This window comes from Gallinula chloropus, assembly GCF_964237585.1.
Source record: "Gallinula chloropus genome assembly, chromosome: 1".
Classification (NCBI taxonomy): Eukaryota; Metazoa; Chordata; class Aves; order Gruiformes; family Rallidae; genus Gallinula; species Gallinula chloropus.
The window spans coordinates 96,578,329-96,600,040 of record NC_140085.1 but is presented as its reverse complement, the minus strand read 5'-3'; the positions used below and the strand labels follow the sequence as shown (position 1 = coordinate 96,600,040).

General features: G+C 45.0%; 1 protein-coding gene across 1 annotated transcript; it reads right to left on the bottom strand.

The window, feature by feature from the left end:
• Positions 1-446: 446 nt before the first annotated feature.
• PLCXD2 (phosphatidylinositol specific phospholipase C X domain containing 2) lies at positions 447-18,323 on the bottom strand (the record flags this gene model as incomplete). Its single annotated transcript, XM_084277722.1, has 4 exons — positions 447-609; positions 3,344-3,585; positions 4,731-5,191; positions 18,185-18,323. 4 exons carry the CDS (start codon positions 18,321-18,323, stop codon positions 447-449), a joined length of 1,005 nt encoding a protein of 334 aa, XP_084133848.1.
• Between the last annotated feature and the right edge of the window lie 3,389 nt (positions 18,324-21,712).

Genomic DNA, 21,712 nt, shown 5'->3' with positions numbered 1-21,712 from the left:
ATCTACAACAGTGGAAGGAACACAGCAGCAGCCTCCAGCTGGGCCCAGCTACGCCTGAGGTGGCCCCAAGAACAATACCATCTCGGGCAGCCTGGTCCCACTGCTGCCAAGGGATCAGCAGCCATTCTGGGTTTGTGAAATGAGCAGGACGCACGCGCGGGGGCACGGTGAGGCCAGTCACCAGGGAGATGCGCACCGTAACTGGGTACCTCTGCTCCGGGGGCCGGCCTCTCCTGGGCAGGCAGATGTGCACGTAACATAGTCAAGCGCGTAGCCACCCACAGCCACGCAGCAACACTCAGAGAGTGCTTTCTGTTCCACATCCATGTGTGTGCGGTTTAACCCTGTTTCCTCTAGAAAACCTAAATAAATAGAAATTGCTATAGGTTTCAACAAATGAAACATTCAACACAGTTCAAAGATGGAGCAAAAGGAGGACGCAGCAATCAGGATTTAGTTGCAGATTCATCCTCTTCCAAAAGGAGGTCGTTTAATGCAATAACTGTAGCAGCAAAGTCAACCAGCTCCACAAAGTCTGATGTAATTATGTTAACACCCATAACACCTGGCTTCTGTGCTTTCACCCAGTTCAGTATCATGGGCAGGTTCCTAAAGAAATGGAAATAAAGAATGAAGTTAAACATTTTTAAAGAGACTTTTCTCTATACACACACTCTACTTCAAATAAAATAATCTGCAAACAGCATCTTGTATGTCACATTTGGGATCAGGTCTTGACTGCCAACCGAAAGGGGACCAGCTGATGACAAGAACGCTTAACATGGCATGCTGTCATTAGCTATCAAATATAAATATTCATCAATATAAAACTACTACATACATCTCGTACATCTTTGAGCTCTCTATTCACTGCACAGACTGTGCTTCAGGATTTAATCCCGCACTACAACAGATTTCTCAGTTCTGGTTTGTTTTTACCCAAGTGCCTGTGGAACCAAGAGCTTAATGTCACAGCAGACTTCAGTGAAGCACAAAGCAAGGCTGAATTTGGCACAAGAAGTTTCCCTGCTCACCTCTGTCTTAGGGGGGGTGGGAAAGAAGTTGTTGGGAGCAGCACACTGCATTTCTAACAGCTCCTTTCACCCTCCAGACCCAACTAGAGCAGCAGCATCAGGGAAACCAAATCCAGAATTGAGCCCTAAGTTCTACAGGGGTTGAACATCCCACTATATCTCACTGTAACCAGAGAAAGGTGAGGTGGCTCAGGAATGGAGTTAAATGCAGTTAGAAATTCTACCGTGGGAAGAAATTTCAAGACATTTCTTGAACAGGGTGCAGATTAGGAGGCTGCATGAGGTTTTTGCACACTAACATGCAAACACCAGGGCTTTCAGCAGTTAGGGATAAATTACTTTTGACATATTAAAAGTATTTAAATTAATCCCATAGTATGCATACAAAATTTTACGTGAAGATGGTAAACAAGCAAATCAGCTAGCAGAGCAGAGAGGGGCAAAAATACCCCTAAAACCACCCCACAGCTCTTTTTCCAGAAAAAAACCCAAACCATCTTGTCAGGAACTTTGAGAACTTTAGTGAAGGCATAATTGCTGTCCCTGTCAAGGGACACACCGTGCTTTAGCCAGCTACGTGTGAATGTTGCACATTTCTTTTAGCAAAGCCTCAAGAACACTTAAACATTCCTATTCAGGGTGAAATTTCCATACGAGAAGGCAGACATCCACACAGAACTGCAAAGACAGTTTTACACATACAAAGCAGCTAGCACGTCTACAAGTATACGAGCAATCATGCTTTAGCAAACAGCACCTTCTATTTTAAATTGTCACAGTTTACTTCCAAACAAGTGGCAGCGACGGGGCTGAAAGGGATGGAATGGGGCAGAGGCAGCCTTCCGGCAGCTGACGGCTCAGACCCCGTACCAGGAGCCCCTTGAAACAAACCTGCTTGCCCACTCTGCCAAATTAGACGATCCTTTATTAGTTTTAAAAAACAAACCACCCAGAAATTCTGTACAGCCTTTCTTTTAATCACGAGGCAACAGCACATTTAAACACTCAGCTTTCCGCTGAGCATCCCCCCATCAAGCGCAGCCGCATCTACACTTGCGTGACAGGGGACGGCCAACGCCAGTTTTAAAGCGCTCGAGCACCATCTAGTGCCTGATGCTGCCCGCCGCTGTGCCGTCAGTCAAAGCCCAAGCCAGACCCGAGACCTGCGTGTACGTACCGTGGCAAACGCAATTTGGGTTTCATTACCTCTTGCTAGATTAATGTCTAATCAGGGAGGAGACTAAAACTCCGTGATTTTTACTTTTGCTGGGATTTCCCTACTTCTGTCGACTTTCACGACTGCAAAAGCCCAACACTTGCTATCTTTAGAAAGGATTTTAAAGAAAAATAAGTTATATTGATTTTGGCTTCAAAATAAAAATACTGTAATTACTTCTGAAGTGCCACCATTCTCCCAAAGGGAACATTAACACGTATCTTCAATTAGACAGTTCATCTCCCTGCTTAATATTAAACTCAGGGGCTGATTAAGTCCGACCAGTTGTGACCACCTATACGAGTGTAATTTAGAATTCAAGATCATTATGACAACATAAACCATTAGTGTGACCAGGACAGGCAGTAGTAAATGGTGAGCTAGGAAACCAGGCCCCACCAGGACCGTTCTGGCAATCTTTGCAGACAGGCTACAAGGGGGTAATGCCACAAAAAGTCACATGGAACCTCTCCTGTTCAGGCTGTTCACACTATTAAAGAAAAAATGACTGGCACACTGCACTACTCAAAGAAAAACCCTCTTCCAACAGTCTTACTCAGACAAAATCATTATATAACAAATTCTTATTCTAATTTTTGGTAAAAAAAACAAGATAAAATACTGCATCAGGTCATACATGACTTTTGACATAAGTATTTAAATTAGTAGCATTTAATTTACTGAAATTACTAAGCCAGATTTGTACAAATGCAAAACTAAGCCCACAAATAGGAAGTTTTCCTTTGTGTCACAAACGTTTTCCTCCCTGAATTTGAGTTCAGCCAATTTGGAATTCAAGGGAATAATGAAGCAACAGGTCCAGCTCACATTTTATGAAATCACATCACATTCAGAAAGAGCCCCAACTGCCAAGAAACATGCTTACAGTTACACATATACCCTGTTAATTATTTTCAACATTTTTTTATTTTTAATGACTGGAATTACCTCAAGCCATCGCAATGAAGCAAAACTGCCTGCTTTCATCAAGTTTTACCCCTAAGCAAATATTTTGTAGTTTCTTGCTTACTCAATGTCTCTTTCAACAAGAAATGTTGTTAGTAAAAACTGAGAAATCGAGACACGTCCTTACCTATGTACAAGTGTGTTCTTCAGACCACGAATCAGATGCCGTGCGATAGTTTTCACTCGAGGTGTGAGAATCGCTTGAGAAACATGGAAAGTCCCATAACGACTCCGTTCCTCGAGGGTGGTCTCCAGGAACTGTAACAGTTTGTGGACATTGGTTGTATTGGCCCACGGTGCTGGCATTTTATTCCCTGGCCATAGGAAGGGGTATTCCTGACACAAAGGGTAGTGGTAGAATATGAGAACCTAACAAAGAGAGAGAGAAAAAAAAAACCAACCCTCACAACTGTTACTTAAACAGGATGTTGGTTTACTGCTACAGACAACACAGCAGTGAAAAGAGGACTGAGCAACAACAGCTGCTACAGGGTCAAGAGTGTCAGTGACTTTGTTGCGCTACTGCCAAAGGAGACTTGAGATCATTTTGGTTAGCTGTGAGGACAGGGTTGCTTCAGGTTGTAAAGGTCAGCGGTTTAAAATGAAAAAGTTGCCAGAGGTATACTGAAACGTCATTCAAAGACTTCAGCTTAAAGGCATTTCAGAGCCCTGTCAGAGACTATTACATCTGTACTTCAAGGATTTTCACAGTCTCCCAATCTTCTGCATAACTCAGAGTGGTTAAAGCATACCAGCTGACTGGCATAACAGTGTTCCACGTACACTTACTGCATCAGATGCCAGAAACAAGCCTTGCTGTCAGCAAAATCTTCTCTAAATCAAAAGTCAGTATTTTATGCCTTGTAAGATGGTTCTCTAGAAGAGGATAGCACAAAGATGCAATGCTTTTCATTAACACCCAAACTTATGCTCATTCTGGACCCTAGTAGTGACAGCATCAGTTCAGAGGAATCCCTCAAAGCCTCATGTATCTTACAGCTTAAGAATTACATGCTGTTGCTGAAACCCTCTTCTCAGTTTGTGCATGCACAGAAGCAGTTACCACAAAGAAGAGGCATTTAATCCCACCGCTATATAGATAGGTGCAAAGGCACTGAGAAATTCCATACCACAGTCACATTAAAGCTCATAATTTTCACACCAGCCAAAAACCCTAACAGTTTATCAAATCCTCACCAACACAAGCCAGCACAACATGCTCTTCCAGAAGAGAAAGCTGTATGTAAGGAGCACAAGGCCCCAGGGATGCTATCTCTGAAGTATTTAACAAACATACTTGGGAGCAGGATGCAGCCTGGCCACAGCACAGACTGAGGGGCTACACAGCTGCAGTGGAGGGAAATGTACACCCAACATCAAGAAGGCCCCAGCAGCTTTTCATTGACTGTCAGCAGGGTCCTTGGACCTGTGGTCCCTTCTGAGTGGGAACCACACCCAGTTTCCCTGAATTTTACTTTATTGGGTTTGAAAAACATTACACATCCTTCCCCTACCTGGTGCTTCTTCTCCCACATGTACTGTAACGTCACATATTCTACACACTCAACAGAGCAAAGCTTGGATCCAAATGCTGAGCGGATTTTGTTGATCAAGTAGAAGTGATGGTTGTCGTCCATGGCGTAGAAGTGATTGAAATCCAAGAAGATTACTTCCTTGGGGTGCTGCTCAAGAAAGGTGTTAATCTCCTTCAGCCCATCCCATACTTTGATACCAAACAAGCCATGTATGAAGTAAATCTCTTGTCCCATTTGCCCAGGTTTGGAAGACACACGGAGATCAAAGTAGCGGATCCCACCTTCCAACTGCTCTTTGAAAGTCAGATTTTGAGTCACTGACCATTTCTTCATGATCTTTTTAACTAAAGAAATTCTGGCCAAACGTTTGATGGCTGTGGCTTGGTCTGGTCCCACAGGAGATTTCTCATCAACCCAGTAGCTGAAAGAATCATGTGACCCTAGAAACAAGAACAAAAAATATTTAATCTTAGAAAACTGACTACCCCAAAACACATATACCCACATCTTGCAAGCTAAGACAAGTCCAACATGCATGGCAGGGTTGGAGAAGGGTTGCAGATGAGTGCAACCGAGTCTTTCAAACTATCCTTCACACCTTAATTTTCCTCTAATTACAAGAGCAGCTATGCTTAAGGTTCTTGGCTTGAATTGCTTTCTTGTACAAGCTTCACATTTCAACTGACCCTGAAAATTATGATTGTAAGATGAAAATCAATGGTAAAGAGAAACTTACCTCCAACTTTCCTTCATTGACAAACTATCAGTCTACCCTAAAACATTACCAGAGCCTGGTACATCACCGATTTGAGGTGAGACTCCAGCTTCATTGAAAGAAGCTGAGGCTTTATTTTCATTCTACCTGGTAAACGCAATCATGACCTAATACACCAAAGTTTTGGTAATAGATATCTTTATGTGATGGACAGAAGGACGGTGCATGCATATGCCTTACCAGTACATCTCCCTTTAGTTCCAAGATGGTAAATAAATAATCAGTAGTTTGAATGGTGGGTAATGACTGGCTGAACTTTGATGTGTAACAATTGAGTACACCAGCAGTTCCTGTGTGGTTAGTTACCAAGCTCACAAGTTCATGAACATGTCTTTTACATGTCTTTATAATATTCACCACACCTCAAAGATACGGCGAATATAGAATTTGCCAAAAAAGATGACCAACAATCAAAATCATCACTCCCTGCCAAAGTAGCACATCTGACAAAGCTGCTGTGCCTTGGCAGAGAAACCGCACCTCCAGTATAAAATTTGTGTTTAACTAAAGAGTCTTTCAACTGAAAATTCAGTAATAAATGCAAATGAAATCAAAAAAATAACAAAACTCCCACATTAACATCTTCAGACTTCGTGACACATCCCTAGTTTAGCCAAGTCAATAGCAGAACAGAAAGTAACAGGGCAGCATACCTCAGTTCACACTGTACCCCAGCAGCACAGAGTGGAGAAGGGAAGAAGCTGATCTACCACAGACTGAGGTTTACCAGGCACTTCTAACCACTTACACCAGGCACCAGCATTCTGGCTGAGAACCTGCAGTGACTCCAGGCATGACTTCCCCATGAAGCCCCGGCCAGAAAGACCACAGGAGCTCTAACACCCCTTTTTACCTCAAGACAACAGGTGAGACTTGTCCCACTGAGTCAAACCCCAGCAAAGGGGGTGTGCAGGGAGCAGATGAAGTAAAACTTTGTGTCACCACCACAAACAGCTCCTTTTCCAGCTTCCCTGGGAGTACAAGAACCTTGCGACATGCTGCCAGCATCTGCCCCTCCTTTCCTACATGCCCAGGGTTCTCATCCCTGCCTGTGAGACTAGTTTTCTAGAAAATTCACCCCTCTACATCAGTCTGCAATTCCATTAAAAAAAACTAATTTGCAATTTCCAATTTTAAGACAAAATGTGAGGTTCCCACAGCCTCCTCTACCCAAGCCTTTTATTTGCGTACCAGTGTTCACTTGAAGACTGATGCATTTCCTGTGATGCAAGGTCAGAGCTATAAACAAGATTATGATCTCAATTGGATTATCTTGTCAGGATTTTTTAATCCAGAAGAAAGAACAGACTGTGCACAAACCAAACACCAGTTCACAACCCCCTTAAATGCACTCTTACACTGTGAATTTCAACTAGTTCAGAAGTACCAAAAAGGTTAGCTTTCAGGCTTTACAAGTAAATAGTAAAATGAATTCTCATCAACCCTTTGGAATTCAGTGTCTTTGTAAGAGTGTGCCTCTTAAGTGGCTTTCCGTTCAGTCTTCTAGAAACAAGTGACAAGACACAAAAAAGAGGTTTTTAAAACCCAGCCTAAGAAGCTTTAGTGCATCCCACAGTAAGCTACCTCAAAAAGCAGTTGTGGAGTGACACCCTAGATTTTCCACAAACCCTACCCCCCAATGTGTAGCCCCAAATAAAATACAGGATCAAACATCTAGAGAAGACATTTCAGAGACTATAAGGCTCAACTCATACTGCCAAGCTGCAACTCAGACATCTAAGTTTCATGTACCTCCCCAAACAGCAGAATGAGCCTTCCAAGCTTCTACAGTATTTGGAAAGTAGAATTCAGTTGCAAGGGGCTCATCTTCTGCATCAGAATGAGTCACTTCCCAGGAAGTAGTGATGGGGGGTTTGTTTGTCTTTGTGGGGGTGTTTGTTCGGATTGTTTTTTTCAGTTATCAATTCTATTCATTTTTAACTTCTTTTTCTCTTCAGGTCACTATAGAAAGTTATTTAATATGCTAGAAGGGGGCCATCAGAAGCACAATTTTAGTTACAATGAAAATAAAGTGCAGCAACCTCTAGAAAGCTGTCTACAGAAGTCACTCACCACTGTGCTCCTTCAGACAGTGTCACTGAAATCTGACTTATGGAGGAACAACAGTTTTACCTGGCATCAAATATATTGTCAGCCTCTGATGTGTCTAAGAAAATATGAACCAAGAAACAGCTTGTTTTCTTAAGTCTGATCACAGAGCACAGAGCTGATCACTAAGCAACAAAAGCTTTTCCTTTGCAGGCTGCCACGTACAAGGCACATTTCAGGATACAAAGAACAAATTTCTCCTTGCACTATCACAAACAAAATTCTTTTTATAGTTCTAGAAAACAAGAAATAAAACAAGCCACAAGCACACCGCAACTTTTTCAACACATACTGTAAGTAAACTGCTCTCCTTCAGAGGGCAGCTGCTATCTGAGAATCTGAACTGTGTGACACGCTTCTATAGTTGGAGAAGATCCTTAGAACTCCTGCCCTGTGGCTCTGTTTAAAAGCCTGGGAAATTGAACTTCTCTGTTACAATGAAGTCAATATGTGTACCTAGATAGAGCCATGTAGAACACAAACTAGAGCCTGTTTGTTAGATGCTCCCCTTTTCATGGTTGTTAGAAAACCCATCCTAAGGACAGGGGAGCACTGTCAATACTGAGGCTGCAAAGACGGAGCTGGAGTTGAATTAGGTTTCTCAGTGGTCATTTACAGAAGGCCAGCCTTCAACTGTGAGAATTATCTAGCTCAAACCTGGACCCAGAACATTTTTACTCTGATAAGAGCAAAGAACCACAAATTGAAAACCTGAAGCAACAGCACTGGGTACTTGTTGGGCTCAGAGGTAAGAGTTAGGTGAGGATCCACGTCATCCACACCAGGCCCTTCTTTAATTTAAGATTACCGTGTTAGGTTACCAGCTCAGCCCCTGGCTTTTCATATAGCTTAGCTGTGATGTTAAGCTACACGCTAAGCTGATTCCATCATGATGTCAAAGTAATCTCTGCTCTCCTTTACTCTGCCCCTAAGCTCAGTGAAAGACCTAGCTGTTCACTAGCAATGGCAGGAGCCAAGCTGGTTGGTGATATACCATAATTTCTTTCTGGAAAAACACAACCTAAACCTACCCAACTTCATACAATTTAGAAAGCAAAGGCCAGAGCCCACAGCAGAAGCATGGAACAGTCCCATTGTGTCAGCTCACTGTTCGAGCTGCTAATAACGTTCTCAATTCACGTCCAACAGAAGGATGTGCAGAGATACTCAGGTGCTGCAACACTGCCCAGGAACAGCAATGGGGCTGGCACCTCCTGAACAGAGTAAGCATCACAAAACTCACAGCAACATGCACAAAAAAGCCTTTTCCGTGTTTGGAAGTCTGTGTTCCCCATCACCTAAGTGGTGTGCATCTTCCAAAATTATACTGACCACTTCTGAAGAAACAAAAACCACCTCAAAAAGTCTTTCCAACCTCCAAAATTCTGTGATTTTAAGTCTTGTCAGCAATGCATTTCAGATAACAACTGACATCTCAAATATAAATAACATCCTGTATCAACTGAATAAATCCATTCCTTAAACATGTTGACTGTGAGCAAAGAAACAAATGAACGTAGGTATTTATAACCTTCAGAGAAATCAAAATGCACAGAAAAGAAACTCTCTCCGGGGCCCTTTAGGTGAACAGAGGGCAGAGCCCAAGTATCAATGGCCTCAAGAGCATGTTCCAGCACATGTGTTCAGATTGCAAACCTCACTGAGCTGCCCCAGTGCCACAGCATCAGTCTGGTGCTCAGCCCCTCCTGAAACCAAGTGAGGCACAGGAAATAAAACAAAACAATGATGATTAGCCAATTGAAAATACATAGCATTATATAGCATAGCAGTAAGCATTATATTCAAGCATGAAAGCCTGCACATTTAAAGAAAAATAATTAGGGGCCAGCTAATCAGGTGGCAGCTCTTCCAGGGTATGAGGCAATGGCTGCTCTATTTTGTTTTCATTTCTTTCATCTGACAAAGACTGAAAGCTTCAAAGTAAAGCAGTCACATCCCATCAAATGTCCAGATATCAAAGGCTAGGATATGGTTAGGACAGCATTAAAGAGGTATCTTCCAGACACCTGATTGTTAAAATGATGGATAGTCCTCTTAATTTTATCCAACTAAGTGCAACCATAGATTAATTTTTATTCGTATCTTTAAACCTCTTTTTATTCTCCTTACACTAATTCCTCAAGTTAATTGTATGTTAAACAGATCACTTCTCAATTCAATTTGTATGTTAAATAGATTGTACTTCACTGTTCAGGATGACTATTTTATTCAAGCCTTTGTGCTAATTGTGAGAAGGCAACCTTTTATCATCACATCTGCAGCAAAGTCTAACTTTCCAGTGTGTCTATTTGTTATGCTACTTAGACACAGATAGTCAAATTAACCCATAATGTAGCTCAAACAAATGACACTCATCAACAGAATGTTATTAAGCCTTGAATTTCAACAATTACTAGCTATATCACTTCATATTATCCGTTGTTTCCACTTCAGTACTTTTTGCATATGCAGTTGCAACGCAGGGATAAGAACGAGCATCACCTCACAGAACCCAGCATCTTCTTGCAAGCTTGTAAATATTTACCTTCAAGGAATGTTAAAAATACAACTACATGTCCTGAAAAGCAGAGATCTTCTGGCAAAGAATGCACTTGCACACTGCCAATTACTTTAAAACAAGACAAGAACTCCTGGGTTGTTTTTTTGGGTTTTTTGATACCAGCATGTTTACTAGCACATCAGTAGCTGCCCAGGTTGCAAGGCCACCGACTAGTAAGAAGCAGCAGTTAAAGATGCTTTCTACAAAAACCTGGCTAAGCAAGAAACAGTAAGTGAAAGCAGAAGGGCAGGAGAGTGCACCGCCAGTAAGTTCAGCTACATCAGAACAATGCGATTTGATCCTCATATTAGCGGCATTAAAAAAACAACAAGAAAACCTCCTGTCTAACGTTAAATATTTGCAGGAAGCAAGGTCAACATACTGTACCAACCCCCAGAAGCATTAAAGGGTCATTTATGGACAAAGAATCACCCTAGCCAAGCATCTTAAAGCAAGCTTTGCTCACCAGACAAAGTACATTCCCTGTACATTACAAATGACCACACATGACATAGCTATGTCATGCTTGCTATGCTAAGACATCCAGAAGCACCATAATCAAATTCCAAAAACACAGGATGGAAGCACTAGTAAGTTAAGGCTGTCCCACAAGCGTTCTCCTGAACCAGATGTCCTGTGTGTGCCAGAACCCAGAGAATGAAGGGATAAACAAAAAATGCCTTTCAAAGCCCTGAAGTCCTCAGGATTCAGGTCATTAACAATCCAGATTTTCTAATCAAAAGATTAACATCTTAAAAGCTCTTCACTAATGAAAAGCAAATTGAATACTTTGTATTAACTTGCTCAGCAAAAGGAGGAGAGGCAGTAATAATAAATATCCTATTGATAATTGCCTAAAACTACTGAGATGAGTTTGTATATTTTAATAGAATCCTTCAGGCATTCTTAACACAGTCTTATTGGGGAGGACAAAGTCTAGTACTGACAGAATCCTCTTAGGAAAACTTCCTCTCTCTATCAGAGAATTACCCTGACTTCTCCCACTGCCCCTTTCACAGTGGGAGGTGAAATAGGGGGAAGTAAGAGGGGTACAAAGGGAGAAAGGGACAGTCTCAGGCACAACATCACACAGGAATTTGATTTTCCTTCCAGCTAAGAAACATTAGTTTGGCACTGGTTGGACTTGCTGCTTTTTCTCTGTGTGTTATTTAGCAACAAACTCCCATTTATCAACCACCTCAGTTGCCTGCACCGGGAAAGCAGAAAGTGGACATACTTCTTTACCATTTCAAAGCCTGAGTGAATCCACCTGCTCTGAAAAGAAAAATCCTTCAGTTTAGAGTCCTATATTCCTCTTTTATGACCACTCAGAAACGTTCTAAGGATTTTTTTTTCCTTTTACTGTAACAGTACTTTTCCTTCTTTTTACACCTATTCTGGAAGTGCAAGCAAAGGGGAACTTCAACTCAACATGGAAGCAAAGCAACAACTATTATGACAACATACCTACATTATGACTGGTTTTCCTGTTTTTGAGGTAAAACTTTAGTACATTCTGCACTCATTTACCAGTAGTTAAGTCACTCTCTAGGGCACAGAGGGCAGACTTCCCTTCTCCCTATCCATTCCCATCTCCCCCCACCCATTAGAAAAAAAATAACCAAGATCTTCATATATTGTCTGAAGAAAATTTTGTGGCATTTGAGAAGAATTTTGGCTTAGCTAAACAGATGGCAGTGGTGCTTTAAGAAGAGAAGCCCCAAGATCTGAGGCTGGCTTTCAAGTGCCACTTCTGTACAGAGCCAGTATCTGCCATACAAGTTGACTACTTTGTTACTTAGGAATAGCAGAACAACTTCCAGTAGAAATTCTCATCAGTGTAGTGGTCCAGATAGCTCAACTGTCTGTCTCTAGCAAGATTTGAGATTTGCTGCTACAATGAAGTCAACTACCAAGGTAATAATTTGTCGTTTCAGGAAATGTTACCATGAAAATCCTGCATTTACCATTGTATCCAACATCATCATACTTATGCACATGTTTTCTTGTAATGGTTACTACCTCATGGATTGGTAGGTAACGATTAAATTGAAGGAAAATAAAGCTTGGTAAATCAGAACATTAACCTTATCTATTTCCTCCCTTTGAGCTCTAACACAACAGATGGGCAATTCAGCCGATGCAATGATCCTTTTAATTAGGAGTCCAAAGGTGTACTATTTAGAAAGAGGATACAGTCTCAAGCTCACCATTGCTACTCCTCTCAGGAAGCACACCAGCCCACGGACAAAGAAACAAGAAAACCACAGCATTAGCAAGTTCAGCAGCTCACCTCAGGGTCATGCTGGCAAAAAGAAAAAAAAGACACAAAACCCCCTCAAATCTAGCAAGATTCTAGTAAGATCCTTAATTGGACAGGGCTGCTGCTTCTTTTAAGGATCATTTCAGTTCTGCATGGCAAAATAAATGTCAAGCAGCCCATAAGGCTTGTGGTGAAGAGCCACACTGTCAGGACAGCAGAACTGCCTGGAGCCTGTGGGTGGGAAGTTGCACAGGAGATGCCCAGGGTCCCACCAGCTCCAGGCATCCCCCATGTGCCTAACGCACAATTAGCACGAGCATCCAGCAGTCACACAATGGCACCACAGTCACACACAGCAGCTTGTCATCACAGGAAACACACCCCTCTGCTCTCTGCAGCCCCTCTTCAGGCTTAGCTGCAGGCTGGGCTGGTAGGGCTGCTCCTCATGAAGGCTGCCTGCTAGCCCTCTTTGCAAAGCTCTGTTTGCCAGGGCCGATCATTTAGATCAAACCCACTGGGTTTTTACCTCAGGCTTTTGGTGTGATCTTGGTGAACAGTGGAAACAGCAGCATGTTGTGGCACCAGAAAAGAGTATTTCAACTTTCCAATACAGTCGTATTTTAGCCATGTGACCCAAGATTATTTTCCTGTTAGAACAAGTGCTTCTGGACCTGCAGAACTGTTATTCCAGAAGCTTTAGCCACCTACAAACCCAGACCCCACAGGCAACTCCACCTTTTGCCCAGCCTGATGCAGGTGGGAGCGGCACCATGTCGCAACTGCTCTGCAGGGCTTAGGAACCAGACCCCGGCCACCTCCCACACACCTTCAGCAGGTGAGCTAACACACCAGACTGTGACAGAAGAGGCTCTGTGCACCATCAGAAGCCATGAGGGTACTGCTGCCCTACCTCTCCCCAGAGGCACAGGCTGCCCTGCCTGCACGCTCCACGCCAGCCAGACACCCTGCCAAGCATTACATAGAGCTCCGGTCATACCAGCACCTGAAAAAGTAACTTTCAGTGGCAAAAACTTCTTCATTGTTTCAAATCAGACTCAAGTGTACAACAGTTGACCTACACTACAGTAACATTTACATTTCAACATTAAAACCCTTACAGTTCTAGGACATGACTTTTCAATATCACATTTCAAACTGCTGAACTACAACATTTCACTTTTCCAAATTTTCTAGCTCAGCTCTCTTCTCTAGAGACTTAATTCAAATTGAGCTTAGTTCAGATACAAATTAATTGGTTCCCAGATAAGATTAATTCTTTCCTCAACAGCAGGTTCACTAAAGCTATATGAAATAAAATATACCCCCCCCCCCTTTTTTTTCCTAAATAGAGCCATCCTACCTCCTCTTTTTTCCTGCCTACATCTGCAGCACTGCAAAACACAAGATTAACTTTCATGCTCCCTCAGGACAGCTGCTGGCTTCAGCACCCATCCTGGGGTTTGTCCAAGCACATGAACAGTTGCTTTGGGAACTTCTCCAAGAAAAGCCCCTCAAACCATTATCATCAACATGGAAAAGCCTTCCATCGGGTTAACTTGCCAAATGCAATTGGTTATGCTTGTAGCACCAAACAAGGACCAGTGGAGGGAAAAAGGAATCCTAGTCATCCTTTTTTTTTTTTTTTTTTTTTTGGTGATGGAAGGGATGGAGGAGGGAAGGCAGGGGACAGAAGCAGCATTTGACTATCTCACTCTTATGAAATGGCACCCATAACTATTCTGGGCACTCCTGGAGGAAGGAGCTTGCTTACCCTCCCATATACTGGTGAATCCTTACCTAAGTATAAGTTTCCTCTAGAAGATAAGGAAAGAAAACGAGCACTGATGAACAACTCACAGCTAATTATCCTGACTGAAATCAGCAACCAATCCAGGCATGCAGCTTGATCAGAAATCACAAGTATTCCTTCCTGTTATGACATGGCTCTTAATTATTCAGAGATGGAATAACCCAGACAGGATTAAGGAAATGTGTTATTACCAAGACCCAAAGGAAAACAGATCTGCCTACTCTTCTGTTCATCACATTCATCCAAGTAGCATGTTGGAGGCTGGACTAAGAAAACACCCGATAAGCAAATGCTGATAGCTGGCAGCTAACATCTGCTCCACTGCTTTGCTGCCTCAAGAAGACACACACAAGCTTATGATCTCAGGAAGCAGATCCTGAGACAGAGAATTGTTTCGGCTGTCCTAACACAAGTACTGATGGGACAGCTCAACAGAACAGGGAAGTGGTGCTGTACCTTCAGAAGCAGGCAGACATCTCAGACTCCAGCACCTCGGTAATTGTAATACAGAAAAAAATTTACTTAGGATGGCAAGTAGTCAAAATGAAACAGTACAAATTGGACACGCCACGGTGCTCTGAATTATGAGCGTGCAAGGACAGGGAACAGGTTAGACTTCTCCAGCAAATTCATTAAATAGCTGATTTACTTGGAAAGCAGACTGGTGACAGCACTGCAGCTTTTCTTCACATTCCATTTCTCAAGGGGAAAAAAAAAAAAGAAGCCAATAGATGCAGCTTAAGAGATAACCAAAGGAAGCAATAAGTACCACCACTGTACATGATTTCATAAAATAGTTTTAAGTAAAACAGCTTAAGACTAAACACGCCCTATATAATACATTACTCTGACAGGGGTCACGTTCACAATCAAAATGTTTAAGAGTTCATTTTTAAACCCACATTCAAAGAGGATTAGCCTGGAATATAATTAAGAGAAACCCCTTCTGAGTTCCACACAGGGTCACCACTTGCTGAAGGTGGTTAATTTGCTGACTATATTGTATGCATGTCAGTTGATAACATTTCAGTTACTTGACTTTTGGTAATTCCTCACTGCAAGAGATTCTTCCTCATCACACCACATAGGAAACCTCATCTCTTTTGCTCAGCAAAACTATGCTGGCTTAGAATTTAGCTCAGAGTTTTTACCAGCAGGAAAGCCTGAATTCTGGAACTGACTGCACCCCAAGCCTTGCAGGATGACCCTGAATTTTTCCAAGTCTCTTATCCTCACTTTTGAACACAGAATTAAATTGCCATGTAACGCCAAACTGTTATACCTCAGGAAGCACCCATCTTCAACATTACCAACTGGTTCTAAAGATTGAGGGAACAATAACTTTCTCCATCCTCAGGTAGCATATCTCACACCACACTTGATAGCTCAGGGAATCACAGAAGAGTACATTAGAAAAACTCAGAGATCACAGCTACTTTATTTAAAGCCAGTGAAAGCCCTAAAAGCAAAACTGTCTGCAACAGATAAAGCAGTAGAACTCTACACAGACCATCCTTAGCTTCATAGAAGAGGGTTACTAAGAGCCTCCCATCAACACCATACAATTAATTAAACCTGCACAGTTTATTGCCTGCACATATTATTAATTCTTTCTATGTTAATAGCCACATCATGCCAACATTTTGCCCCTTTGAAAAAAAAAAAAAAAGAATCACCTAACTTTCAGATGCTGCATCTTGCTAAGTGCAACAAGGTAAAAAATCAAACCCAAACAACAGGTTCCAAGTGTTGAGTGCTAACTTAGTTTTAAAGTGACAACAAGTTTCAAGGTTTCAACTGCACCCTTCTCTGCTCCTATGCACAAAAAGCATTTGGAAGGAGGGAAGGGAAAACAAAACAGAAAACCACAAACAAAACAACCAAAAAAAGTAGAGTCCATCAATGAAAACAAATGCATCTGGACATGGACAAGAGCAGGCCACACTTGTCCTACCTACGCACACACATGGACAAAGCACTAAACATTTCTCATTTTACCTGAAGCCTACCTTTCATCTCTTTTGAAGGTAGCATTGGCCTTCATTGCTCTTAAGCATCTGCAACGAGATGTCTCAACTGCAACCTGCTTCATACAACCCTTTCCTTGCACACTGCTAGTAGCATCAACTTGGCCCCGTAAAAGGCCCACAAATATCCGCTTCAGCAAAAGAATCCCTGGACTGATAAGGTAAAAAAAATCCCGTATCTCCAAGCACATATCAAAAATGTCTTTTGCCAACACACAGGTTACATGAGGCACATGCAGGAAATGGCTGGGGAGCTACAGCAACACTGACTACAAACATACACTGCTGGCTTTTAAAAAAAAATGAACAAAACCCCCGCAAAACCCCACAACACAACAAACACCACTCACGTTAAAAGCAGAGTAATACTACTGAAAAAATTCCGCGTTATCTTCACTGCTTTCTACAAGCAACACACAACCAGTATGGATAGCAATAACCACACAAATCCACACTATAACCTTCTGCTAATAAAGTTTTCCACCCCTTTAAAGTGCTACAGAAACAAAAAAGCTGATTTGTTACTTTTCAATAAACAGAGAATGAAATTTCAGTCTTCAGCTGCTTGAATTTCATATTAACACTGAATTTCTTTTCTGTCCCCCCTCCTTGTTCAAATGAGCAGTTTCACAACATGATCTTGCTACTATCAAGGAGGAGGGCAGAGGACAGGGACATACTACTTTTGATTAAAACAATGCATTTCAACTATTCTAATTCAGGAAACCCAGCAGTGAGTAAGTGCTGTGGTAGCTGACAGGAGGCGGGTAGCACCTTCTCTACATGCTTCAAATGCCATTTGGTTATCTCTGCTGGCACAAAGGAAGTTGCTCCATTTCTAGGGGCGCATCTCCACACGTCCTCTGGACAACACGTACCCGAAAGGTTTTGACAAGCTAAGGCACTTCCATGAAAACCAAGCCTGTACTGCTAATGACCAGTCTAACATTCAGCATCAGAAAAAACACTACTGCAGTCATCCCTTAGATCCTCTCTAGTGACACTACAAGCAATATTAGATTATTTTTTGTCATTTACAGATGGAAAAGACAGCTTGTATCTAAGTAACTTCAGGGTCATCTGCTGTCTTCTCCATCTGTCAGATTATCCATCTGTACACTACAAGTGATGATACTTACCCCTACCAGTTTCTTAACCTAGAAACCGTACAGGAGCTACTGGTTAGTTATTTTTAAGTTCTGCTGGAAAAGGAGAACATTTTGGAAGCATTTACAGCATGTCAGCGCCTCCAGTGTAACACCACACACTGGGATAGCTCCTAATAGCGCTGTACTCCTTCCCTCCCTCCCCAACAAGCCACACGCAGGTTCTGCTTTAAGACATTTCCACCTGATGTACCTCCAGCTGTTAAATTCAGCGCCCACAAGCCTTTCCCCCGACCTGCTTTCCGCCTTGCTTAAACAACCGGGGGGGGGGGAACGAACGACCAATCCAACTTAAACGAGGGCCTCCAGAGATCACAGCTACCGATTCTTTAAAGCTAAGGAAAACCAGCAGATGAGCGGGTTGGGCGCAGAGCCGCAGGTACAGAGGCGAATCCCCCCTTCCTCCCGTGCGGCGCAGGGGACGGCTGTCAGCAAACGGGCGCTGGGACCCAGGCAGGCTCCAACGCCCGCAGACGCCTCCCACGCAGGTGCCGGGGCTCCTCCGCCCAACCTCCGGCCCCCGAGCACGGGAAACCACCCCCCAGCCAAGCCCGCGGCGGCGGCACAGGGCACGACAGGACCCGCCACAAGCGCCCGTAACCGTTTTGCTGAGGCGATTCCCCTCCCCGCCACCCTAGGGGCCGCCGCGGCGGGCGCAGGGCCTTCCCACAGAGACAAGCCCCGGCGGCTCCGGCACCCCGACTCCCCTCCCTGCCGCCCTACCCGGGATGGCTAGATGGGAGAGCGGGTAGGAGCGCAGCGCCGCCGGCAGCGAGCCCATCCAGTCCGCGTTGCTCTCCGCCATGGTCCCCGTGACCCACCGCCGCCGCCGGCCGCCCTCCCTCCCGGCCGGCGGCCTCATCCCCGGCCTGGGAAGCCGGGCCGGGCCGCAGCGGCGAGGGTCGGCGGGGTCGGGAGGAGCGGCAGCCGCCCGCCCCTCTTATGTAACAGGTGCAGGGTGCCCGGCTGCCTGCTGCTCGCCCCGCCCCCGGCCCCGCCCCGGTAGCGGGGCGGGCGTCCGGCTATCGCCGTCCCAGCCTAGTTGCCAGGGGAAGGCGGCTCCGTGTGGCGGGAGGCGCTCCCCACCGCACGCCTGCAGCGCGGCGAGCAGCCGTGACCATCGCTTGCCTAGCCCGTCATAGCGCCTGTCCTGGTCAGAGGAGGGGAAGGGTAACGCAGGATGGGCGGCACCTGAAAGGTGACATCAAGCTTCAGCCCGCTGCCGTGGGCAGGGACACCCTCCGCCAGACCAGGCTGCCCAAAGCCCCATCCAACCCGGCCTTGAGCACTGCCAGGGAGGGGGCAGCCACAGCTTCTCTGGGCAGCCTGTGCCAGGGCCTCACCGCCCTCATAGTGAAGAATTCCAGGGACTGGAGGAACGTCAGCTGGCGGCTTAGCTGCCCTCTCGCCGCAGGTGGCACAGGGCTTCTACAGGCCCGTCACCTGGAATGGAGGGTCCTCCGTGCCAGCTGGCTGTCCCTTCACTGCTGACGGCACCAGCCGTGAAGCTCTGCACGTACCCATGGCTTCCTGCCACCGCGTTCCATGGCGATGTGCTGTTGTGGTCACCTCTTAAGACAGCTTGAGGACCCTCGTTCGGCCCGCCAGTGTATACCACGAAGCAGCTGTGAGCCTGGACTCTGCTGTCCCAGGGTAGCACCAGGAAAGCTGCTCCCAGCACAGAGGGCAAGTGCTGGGGTTTCACCATGTCAACTGGTTAGTGAGTGTGTTAGCGGGAGCGGTTTATGCACCGCACCTGCGGAGAGTCAGCACCACAGCCAATGGCTTCAGGAGCAACACAGAGCAACTTTGTCTCTTCCACCTGCTCTTTCAGCAGCTCCCTTTCCCCCCCCCCCATAGCCTCATGCTCTGCCTTACATTGCACACAGCTGTTGGGTAAAGTGTTTTGCCCAAAGCAATTTCTGGATCTGCTGTGTTACTCAAAATGGATCCTCTGAGATGCATTTCTTCTCCCTTGAATTACAGAATAATCACAGAATAACCACAGAATTGTAGGGGTTGGAAGGGACCTCGAGAGATCATCGGGTCCAACCCCCCTGCCAAAGCAGCTCCCTAGCTCATATTGCACAGATAGGCATCCAGACGGGTCTTGAATATCTCCAGAGGCTCCACAGAGCTCTTCTCCAGCAGGTCAGCCCCCAGCCTGTACTGATACAGACGGTTATTCCTCCCCAGGTGCAAGACTCTACACTTGCTTTTGTTGAACCTCATCTGGTTTCTCCCTGCCCAGCTCTCCAGCCTGTCCAGGTCTCGCTGGATGGCAGCGCAGTGTTCCTGCGTGTCAGCCACTCCTCCCAGCTTTGTATCATCGGGTACTTGCTGAGGGTGGATGCTATTCCCTCACCAAGGTCGTCAATGAAGATATTAAACAGGACTGGACCCAACAATGAACCCTGGGGAACACCGCTAGTCACACGTCTCCATTCAGATTCTGCTCCACTGATCACGACCCTCTGAGCCCAGTCCGACAGCCAGCACTCAACCCACCTCACTGTCCACTCATCTATCCCATGCTCTCTCAGCTTTTCTATCAGGATGTCACAGGAGACAGTATTGAAAGCCTTGCTGAACTCAAGGTAGATGACATCCACTGCTCTCCCTCCATCTACCCAGCCGGTGATGAGATCATAGAAGGCTATGAGATTGGCCGAGCATGATCTTCCCTTGGTGAATCCATGCTGACTACTCCTCATGACCTTCTTCTCTTCCAGTTGCTTGGAGATGGCATCCAGAACAAGCTGTTCCATAACCTTTCCAGGGACAGAAGTGAGTCTGACTGGCCTATAGTTGCTGGGATCCTCCTTCTTGCCCTTTTTAAAGACCAGAGTGACATTGGCTATCCTCCAGTCTTCAGGCACTTCTCCTGTTCACAAGACCTGTTGAAGATGATAGAGAGCGGCTCCGCAATCACTTCTGCCAGCTCCCTCAGCACACATGGATGTAACCCATCTGGGCCCATGGATCCGTGTGCATTAATCCCTTTGAGCTGCTCCTGGACCTCCCCTACCTCAACTAGAGGGAAATTCTTCATTCCCCAAACACTCCTACTTTCATCCAGTGTCTGTGGGTCCCGAAGGGCCTTTGGAGTGAAGACCAAGACAAAGAAGGCATTCAGTATCTTCACCTTCTCAGCATCCCCTGTTACCAGGACACCCGCCTCATTCAGCAAGGGACCTACATTATCCCTGGTCATCCTCTTACTATTCATATATCTGAAAAAACTCTTTTTATTATCCTTTATGTCCCTTGCCAGTTTCATTTCCAAGTGGGCTTTAGCCTTCCTAGTCGCCTCCCTACAGGCCCTGACCACATCCCTATATTCTTCCCAGGTGCTCAGACCCTGTTTCCACAGTTCATAAACCTTTTGCTTCCCTTTGAGTTTACTCATTAGCTCTCTGTTCATCCATGCAGGTCTTCTGCCTCTCTTTCCCGATTTCTTACTCAAAGGGATGCACCTATCCTGTGCTTGGAAGAAGTGCTGTTTAAATGCTACCCAGCTCTCACAGGCTCCCTTTCCTTCTAACAGCGTAGCCCACGGGATAGCCCCTAATAGGTTGCGGAGGAGATCAAAGTTAGCTCTTCCAAAATTCAGGGTAGCTATTCTACTTTTTGGCTTGCTTCTTCCACCCAGGATCTTGAACTCTATCATTTCATGGTTGCTTTGTCCTAAGCTGCCCCTGACCTTCACCTCCCTAATGAGCCCGTCCTTGTTAGTAAGAACAAGGTCCAGCACCCGCCCTCCCCTTGTAGGTTCCTGCACCATCTGTAGCAGGAAATTGTCTTCAACATACTGCAGAAATTGTCTGGACTGCATACGACTGGCCGTGTTGCTTGCCCAGCAAATATCTGGATAGTTGAAGTCCCCCATAAGGACCAGCACCTGGGATCTTGAGGCTACTTCTGGTTGCTTATAGAAAGCACTATCAGCCTGCTCCTCTTGATCAGAGGGCCTATAGTACACACCCAGAACAGTGTTACTCATACTAGCGTGACCCTTGATTCTTACCCACAAGCACTCGACAGATGGTTCATCCTTCCCCAGGTGGAGCTCACTACATTCTAGGTGCTCTCTCACATAAAGAGCAACTCCCCCACCTTGCCTCCCTAGCCTGTCTTTCCTGAAAAGCACATAGCCATCCATGACAGCGTGCCAGTCATCCAGGCTGTCTCACCATGTCTCTGTGATTGCAATGAGATCCTGGCCCTGTGACCGCACAAAGATCTCTAATT